This window comes from Salmo salar, chromosome ssa03 (genome assembly GCF_905237065.1).
Source record: "Salmo salar chromosome ssa03, Ssal_v3.1, whole genome shotgun sequence".
Lineage (NCBI taxonomy): Eukaryota > Metazoa > Chordata > Actinopteri > Salmoniformes > Salmonidae > Salmo > Salmo salar.
In genome coordinates, this window is record NC_059444.1 from 17,068,951 (window position 1) to 17,077,003 (window position 8,053).

Genomic DNA, 8,053 nt, shown 5'->3' on the forward strand with positions numbered 1-8,053 from the left:
CAAAGTAGGAAGCACCATCATCCAACCAATCAGATGAGGCAGTGATAGCCCCGTCATTTTCAAAATGGCAGCAACATTTCAAATAAGCGAGTTTGACAGTGAAGACCAAATAACTAAAGAAATAGCAAAACAAGAAGAGATAACGTCGTTGAAATACATAATCTTGCGCAAAGACAAACGTTTTGGGCGAAAGGGTAAGCTAGTTGACTATCACAGTCTGATATACTACTAGGCTACTTACTCCCGGGGCGAATTGGCTAACGTTATCAAGATGGTTTAACGTTAGCTAGTTAGTACACTGGCCATGCTGAGCTGGTGTAGGTAGACCACTGGGGTATACAGTAACAAATAACGATGTAGACATGCTGTGGGAATAGCTAGCTAACTAGGTCTGTAGCTTTTGGTCTGGTTATTTAGTAAAGGACTGCCTCTTGGCTAAGGGCTACTTACTCCACATCTTAAAATGAGCTAACGCTAGCTAGCAGATTGTAACCAGGGTTGCCATGTCCGCGGTTCTTTTGTCAAATTGGGCTACTTTGAAAACGATGTCGCGGATGAAAATGTATTGGTTGTGGGTTTTTGGGCTACTTCTAATTGTCACTGCAGCATTTCTTTAAAAAAATATATATATATATATATATGTAACTAGCTGCTGCTGACTATCAGGCAGTGAGCAGGTTGTTACGGAGTGAATGGTGGGGGGGTGCTCTTTGAGAGAGTGCTGCAACGGAGTCAATGAGGGAACAGCGCGCGCACATCGTGACAATTTTGGTTTTAACCAGTTGTTGGTAGGCAACCTGTTATGGATAGGGGGTCCGGCTAGCGGAACGTTTCGACAACTTCCGGTGAAATTGCAGAGCACGATTTTTAAATTTAAAAAACAAGAAGATATATCTTTTTATATTTAACTTTCATACATTCACAAGTGCAATACACCAAATTAAAGCTTCACTTCTTGTTAATCTAGCCACCGTGTCAGATTTCAAAAAGGCTTTACGGCGAAAGAAAACCATGCGATTATCTGAGGACAGCGCCCAGCATACCAACACATGAAAATCAGATTTCAACCCGCCAGGCGCGACACACAACTCAAATAACGATATAATTAATGCCTTACCTTTGAAGAACTTCTTCTGTTGTCACTCCAATATGTCCCATAACATCACAAATGGTCCTTTTGTTTGATTAATTCCTTCATTATATCTCAAATGTCCATTTATTTGGCGCGTTTAATTCAGAAAAACACCGGTTCCAACTCGCCCAGCATGACTACAAAATATCTAGTAAGTTACCTGTAACCGCTGTCCAAACATTTCAAACAACTTTCCTAATCCAACTTTAGGTATTTTAAAACGTTAATAATCAATACAATTTAAGACGGGATAAACTGTGTTCAATACCGGATTAAAAACAACGTGAAGCGCGTGACCTGGAGCACGCATCAAAACATTCGAGAGCACTAGGCTGGACCCTCGTTCTGAATAGCCGTACTTTTTCATTTCTCTAAAGAAAAACATCAACCAATTTCTAAAGACTGTTGACATCTAGTGGAGGCAATAGGAACTGCAACCAAGTGCCACAAATGTAGGTTCCCATAGAAAACCAATTGAAAACAGTCACCTCAAAATGTTTTTCCAGGATGGTTTGTCCTCGGGGTTACGCCTGCCAAATACATTCTGTTATACCCACAGACATTATTTTAACAGTTTTAGAAAACACTAAAGTTTCTATCTAAATCTACGAATTATATGCATATCCTAGCTTCTGGGCCTGAGTAGCAGGCAGTTTACTTTGGGCAAGCTTTATCCAAAATTCCAAATGCTGCCCTTTATCCTAAAAAAGTTGGGATTGTCATTATGGAGACAATCTTTTTCCATAAAACTATAACGGTGACAAATCATTGGAAAATGACTATGCACACAAGCTCTTTAGATACATTCGCTAAAAGGTGGTTTAAAGTAAACTACATTCAAATGTCAACTTTTCTCATGGTTAACCATATCAAGCGAAGGGTTTACTCATGCTCAGTTCTAGGGTCTGGAGCGCTGCACGAGTGGAAATGTGAAATTATCGAACTCCCTCACGTGCTTCTGTTATGGGAGAAAAGTCCACAATGAAAATACCTTTGAATGTTGACAATGATAGGCTACGTTTGCATCTGTTGGCCGTCAAGTAGGCTATTAATTGCAATGCCATTAGGCTACTGTAGCCTACCATTTGATACAGTACAATAAATATGTTGAAATCACTGGAGTCATTGCAAATCAATTTGTGCCACTTGTGTAGCCTAGCTGGAGCTGGCAAACGGAATTAATAAATAGCTTATAACTCAGTTTTTTTGTTGTAGCCTTGTGTTATGCAATTGTTTATGGCCTTGTTTAGTTAATTAAATTGGAAGTTATCAATTGTGATCATGGTTACAGCTCTATCGCAAATGTATCTTTGTCCACATTTAATGTCAGTTTCATGGTGGACTTTTCCCTGAAATGAGATGTCCTTCCAGGGGCAATAGGCTATCTGCATCTAGCTCAGTAAACCATGGCAAAGTTGAATTGCAATTAAACCCAGATGAGTCATTAGCCTATGCCTATTGAAATAAGTCAATCTCGCAAATAGGCCATTTATAACGGATTGTAGTCTTAACATCTGGCACACAATGAAGGCACAATTGCCAGAAAATAGCCTAACGTTGGTTTTTTGAAGTTCGTCCAAGTGTTTCCTGCACAGATATTGAGATCCTCTGTCCAAGTTATGACTGACTCACTCTCCCACTGGATTTATCTATAGTTATGCGCATGCACAAACTGGATTTATTTACAATTAGAAACTGGGTAGTTTGAGTCCTGAATTCATATTGGTTGAAAGCCATGGCATATCAGACTGTGTACCATGGGAATGACAATTTAAACATTTTTACTATTCTAATTACATTGTTAACCAGTTTAATAGCAATAAGGCTCCTCAGGGGGTTGTGGTATATGACCAATATACCATGGCTAAGGTCTATTTCCAAAGAATATACCCTTAGCTGTGGTATATTGTCCATCTACCACATGTCCTAGGGCCTTATTGTTTAATCATAGCACTCAAAACAAGTTAATTTTTCATCAATGGATGTCAATTTATCTGGAGAGTTTAAGGGAAATTTATCTTGCGACATTCTTAAACGTGCAAGAATTATTATTCTGATGGAAAACCACATTTTCCTTCATTACCTACGTAGTTAAATTGTCGATATTCCTTAATTCGCTCAATAATGTTATGGCAAAAGGGTCTCATGGATAAATGTGGCAACTCCTCATGCTGCACATTTTTTGGAGGGGCTAATTTTCAGGCCTTGTGGGAAGGATTTCAGAGGTCATTGGGCTCAATTTTAGCTGGACCTGGCAAAACTGATTGTAACAGTCATGACTAGACTGGCTCCAGCTTTGGTCAAATTAACATCAGATTTGACTTTTCATAGCAGGTTAGGAGAATTAGGTTCAGAAAAGGGTAAACTAAAATGCTAAACATTTCAACTTTAAGTTAATTTGACTAAAGCGCGATGCCTTCTAGGCATGTCCATTTGGTAACGGGCTAATGGAGGTTGTCACTAGTTACCACAGCCACAAAGACAAAATTGTTACTTGTTTTTTTGTTCGAAAATGGCAATAGTCATCGCTTGCGATACAGCTTTCAAAACATATGGCCTCTTTCATTACTGTAGCAGTTTTGCACAGATCCGTACAGCTATCGGTGCCTCCAGTTGACAAAACTACACTTCCGCTAAACCTCCCGAGTTACGCTTACACACAAGTGTTCAGAGCATGTTAGATAGCTACAGTGGCTTGTGAAAGTATTCACCCCCTTGGCATTTTTCCTATTTTGTTGCCTTACAACCTGGAATTAAAATAGATTTTTTTGGGGGGGGTTGTATCATTTCATTTACTCAACATGCCTACTACTTTGAAGATGCAAAATATTTTTTGTGGAACAAACAAGACAAAAAACAGAACTTGAGCGTACATAACTATTCACCTCCCCAAAGTCAATACTTTGTAGTGCCAACTTTTGCAGCAATTACAGCTGCAAGTCTCTTGGGGTATGTCACTATAAGCTTGGCACATCTAGCCACTGAGATTTTTGCCCATTCTTCAAGGCAAAACTGCTCCAGCTCCTTCAAATTGGATGGGTTCTGCTGGAGTAGAGCTATCTTTAAGTCATACCGCAGATTCTCAATTGGATTGAGGTCTGGGCTTTGACTAGGCCATTCCAAGACATTTAAATGTTTCCCCTTAAACCACTCAAGTGTTGCTTTAGCAGTATGCTTAGGGCCATTGTCCTGCTGAAAGGTGAACCTCTGTCCCAGTCTCAAATCTCTGGAAGACTGAAACAGGTTTTCCCTCAAGAATTTCCCTGTATTTAGCGGCATCCTTCAATTCTGGCCAGTTTCCCAGTCCCTGCTGATGGAAAAACATCCCCAGAGCATGATGCTGCCACCACCATGCTTCACTGTGGGGATGATGTTCTCAGGGTGATGAGGTGTTGGGTTTGTGCCTGACAGTTTTCCTTAATGGCCAAAGAGCTCAATTTTAGTCTCATCTGACCAGAGTACCTTCTTTCATATGTTTGGGGAGTCTCCCACATGCCTTTTGGCAAACACCAAACATGTTTGCATATTTTTTTCTTTAATCAATGGCTTTTTTCTGGTCACTCTTCCGTATAGCCCAGCTCTGTGGAGTGTACGGCTTAAAATAGTCCTATGGACAGATACTCCAATCTCCGCTGTGGAGCTTTGCAGCTCCTTCAGGGTTATCTTGGGTCTCTTTGGTGCCTCTCTGATTAATGCCCTCCTTGCCTGGTCCGTGAGTTTTGGTGGGCGGCCCTCTCTTGGCAGTTTTGTTGTGGTGCCATATTCTTTCAATTTTTTAATAATAGATTTAATGGTGCTCCGTGGGATGTTCAAAGTCTCTGATATTTTTTTATATAACCCAACCCAGATCTGTACTTCTCCACAACTTTGTCCCTGACCTGTTTGGAGAGCGCCTTGGTCTTCATGGTGGTGTTGCAGACTCTGGGGCCTATCAAAACAGTTGTGTGTGTATATATATATATATACTAAGATCATGTGACAGATCATGTGACACTTAGATTGCACACAGGTGGACTTTATTTAACTAATTTTGTGACTTCTGAAGGTAATTGGTTGCACCAGATCCTATTTAGGGGTTTCATAGCAAAAGGGGTGCATACATATGCACACACCACTTTTTTTTTTTTTTTTATCTTTTGAAATAAGTAATTTTTATATTTCACTAAATCAATTTGGACTATTTTGTGTATGTCCATTACATGAAATCCAAATAAAAATGTATTTAAATTACAGGTTGTAATGCAACAAAATAGGAGAAATGCTAAGGGGGGAATACTTTTGCAAGGCACTGTAATTAGCATAGCCTCTTGTCTTCTGTCTGTTTTCTGTAAACATGCGCTGAAACATGGATAAATGGCCATATGGGAATGCTAACCCAAACCTTATCAAGGTGTGTATCAATTTAACCTTTTTGTCCGGTTGTGATATAGCCCGCGATCAAACCCAAGTCTGTAGTGATGCCTCTAGCGCTGCGATGCAGTGCCTTAGACCACTACACCTCTCAGGATCCAAGGAAGCAGCCATTCACCAGCTTTTCAAGTTTAATAATGAGAAAATATGCTAGATACTCACCAAATATGGAGTTTAGATTGCTATCATCAAGCTACATACAACTTGAAAAAATGCCTCTTTGGCACATCCATTCTATTGAGCTGTTGTAGACTTCCGATTATTTTCTAAATTGAAAATGAACCCCCTGCAGCTAGACATGGACGTTTAGAAGACATTGGTTGTTTTCTGAGTCAGGAAGTATCAACAAGTTAAGGTTGGTCAAATGATCTGTGTCACACCAAACATTACCTATCTAATAACACCCAGCCAGCTGGAACAGGCAATATTTTTAATAGTTGCTAGCATATGGGATTATATTCCAAGCACAGAGGAGTTCTTGGATAGAGAAACTTTGCTACTTTATTTATTTTTGCATTTAGCAGATGCTTTTATCCAGAGCCGCTTACAGGAGCAATTAGGGTTAAGTGCCTTGTTCAAGGGCACATCGACATATTTTTCACCTAGTCTGCTCGGGGCATCGAACCAGCGACCTTTTGGTTACTGGCCCAACGTGCTTAACCACTATGTTACCTGCCACCCTACGTTAGTTTCCCAATAGTAATGTATCAGTTTCTTGTCCTTCAACAGATGCACACCCTTTGGAAGGAAAAAAGATCAGCTGGGAGGTAAAAAGTCACCCATTCAATGGAGTTCCATTTCAGGTTGTGGGCACAAGCACATATGAATGCCATCAGGGGAAAGACCGACAAGTAAAAGCTAAAGAGAAACATGCTGCTAAAATGAACAAGAAGGCGGTAAGTTCAAAGACGGATCGCCGTCATTTCTACCATACACTTTTACAACATTAATTTCATTTCGATAATGTTGAAGTGTACTAGGCTAACTAACAATAGACTGTACCTTAATGAAATAGAAGATTGGACGTTAAATGGGTTTCCTGACCCTATGTGGTCACTAAAGATCCCATGGCACTTATTGCAAGAGTAGCCTCTGGCTAAAATCCAATTCCCAACCAGGCCTCATTCCATTATCATTCTTGTAATTGGCATATATATATTGCGATACAGGTAACTGCCAAAATAAAGGAAACACTTGAGTAAATGAGGGATAAAAAGTATATTGAATGCAGGTGCTTCCACACAGATGTGGTTCCTGAGTTAATTAAGTAATTATCTTCCCATCATGCTTAGGGTCATGTATAAAAATACCCATTTGCCCATTATTTTGGCTACCATGATTAGAAGAAGAGATCTGTAACTTTGAAAGAGGGGTCTCAAAGGAGCATAGGAGCTGCCTCTGTCACCAGATCTCAACCCAATTGAACACTTATGGAGCGGCGCCTGATACTGTTTTTCACCACTACCACCAACAAAACACCAAATGATGTTGCGTCCCTCCAATACACTTGTAGAGTCTATGCCAAGGCGCATTGAAGCTGCTCTGGCGGCTCGTGGTGCCCCAACACCCTATTAAGACACTTGGTGTTTCCTTTATTTTGGCAGTTCCGTGTACATTGGGGGATGACGTGAGTTCCCCCCTACACTGTAAAGTGCTTTGGGTGTCTCAAATTGCTATAGTCCAATCAATTATTATTCAATGTTTTGCCACCTTCCATAGCTTGAAGACCATGCCTTAAAGAGACGGAAACAAAATACAAAGAAGGTGGACTGCAAGGCTTTAATAAACATCGCCCACATTATCCGCTTTCCTGGTTTTAAGGTAAATATGAAGAACTATATCAAGGTTTAGCCCTGTAGGTGACAGTCTAACGCTGTACATAACAGTACACATTTAACAAGCATGTTATTTCCTGTCTAGATTGAGGAGAGTACTGTGCGCTCTAAAAAGGAGGCCTCCAAAGATCTGAAGGCAGCTCTAAGTGAAAGACCAAGCTCTGTGAAGGCAGAGGTTGTCTACTGCGTCAGGTTCCCCTCTCTCTCTGAGCATAGCTCACACGCACTTGTTGGCGAGGTATGTGTGTGTGTGTGTGTGTGTGTGTGTGTGTGTGTGTGTGTGTGTATATATACACACACTGCTCAAAAAAATAAAGGGAACACTTAAACAACACAATGTAACTCCAAGTCAATCACACTTCTGTGAAATCAAACTGTCCACTTAGGAAGCAACACTGATTGACAATAAATTTCACATGCTGTTGTGCAAATGGAATAGACAACAGGTGGAAATTATAGGCAATTAGCAAGAGACCCCCAATAAAGGAGTGGTTCTGCAGGTGTTAACCACAGACCACTTCTCAGTTCCTATGCTTCCTGGCTGATGTTTTGGTCACTTTTGAATGCTGGCGGTGCTTTCACTCTAGTGGTAGCATGAGACGGAGTCTACAACCCTCACAAGTGGCTCAGGTAGTGCAGCTCATCCAGGATGGCACATCAATGCGAGCTGTTGCAA

General features: G+C 40.6%; 1 protein-coding gene across 1 annotated transcript in view; it reads left to right on the top strand.

Annotated features, from left to right (window-relative positions):
- Positions 1-31: 31 nt before the first annotated feature.
- Positions 32-8,053, top strand: part of LOC106599121 (uncharacterized) — a 12,530-nt gene continuing 4,508 nt past the window's right edge. The window contains exons 1-4 of the mRNA XM_014190194.2: positions 32-194; positions 6,272-6,438; positions 7,262-7,363; positions 7,463-7,615. Coding sequence (XP_014045669.1) covers positions 65-194; positions 6,272-6,438; positions 7,262-7,363; positions 7,463-7,615 — 552 coding nt within the window. The 5' untranslated portion in view covers positions 32-64. The remainder of the gene's footprint in view (positions 195-6,271; positions 6,439-7,261; positions 7,364-7,462; positions 7,616-8,053) is intronic.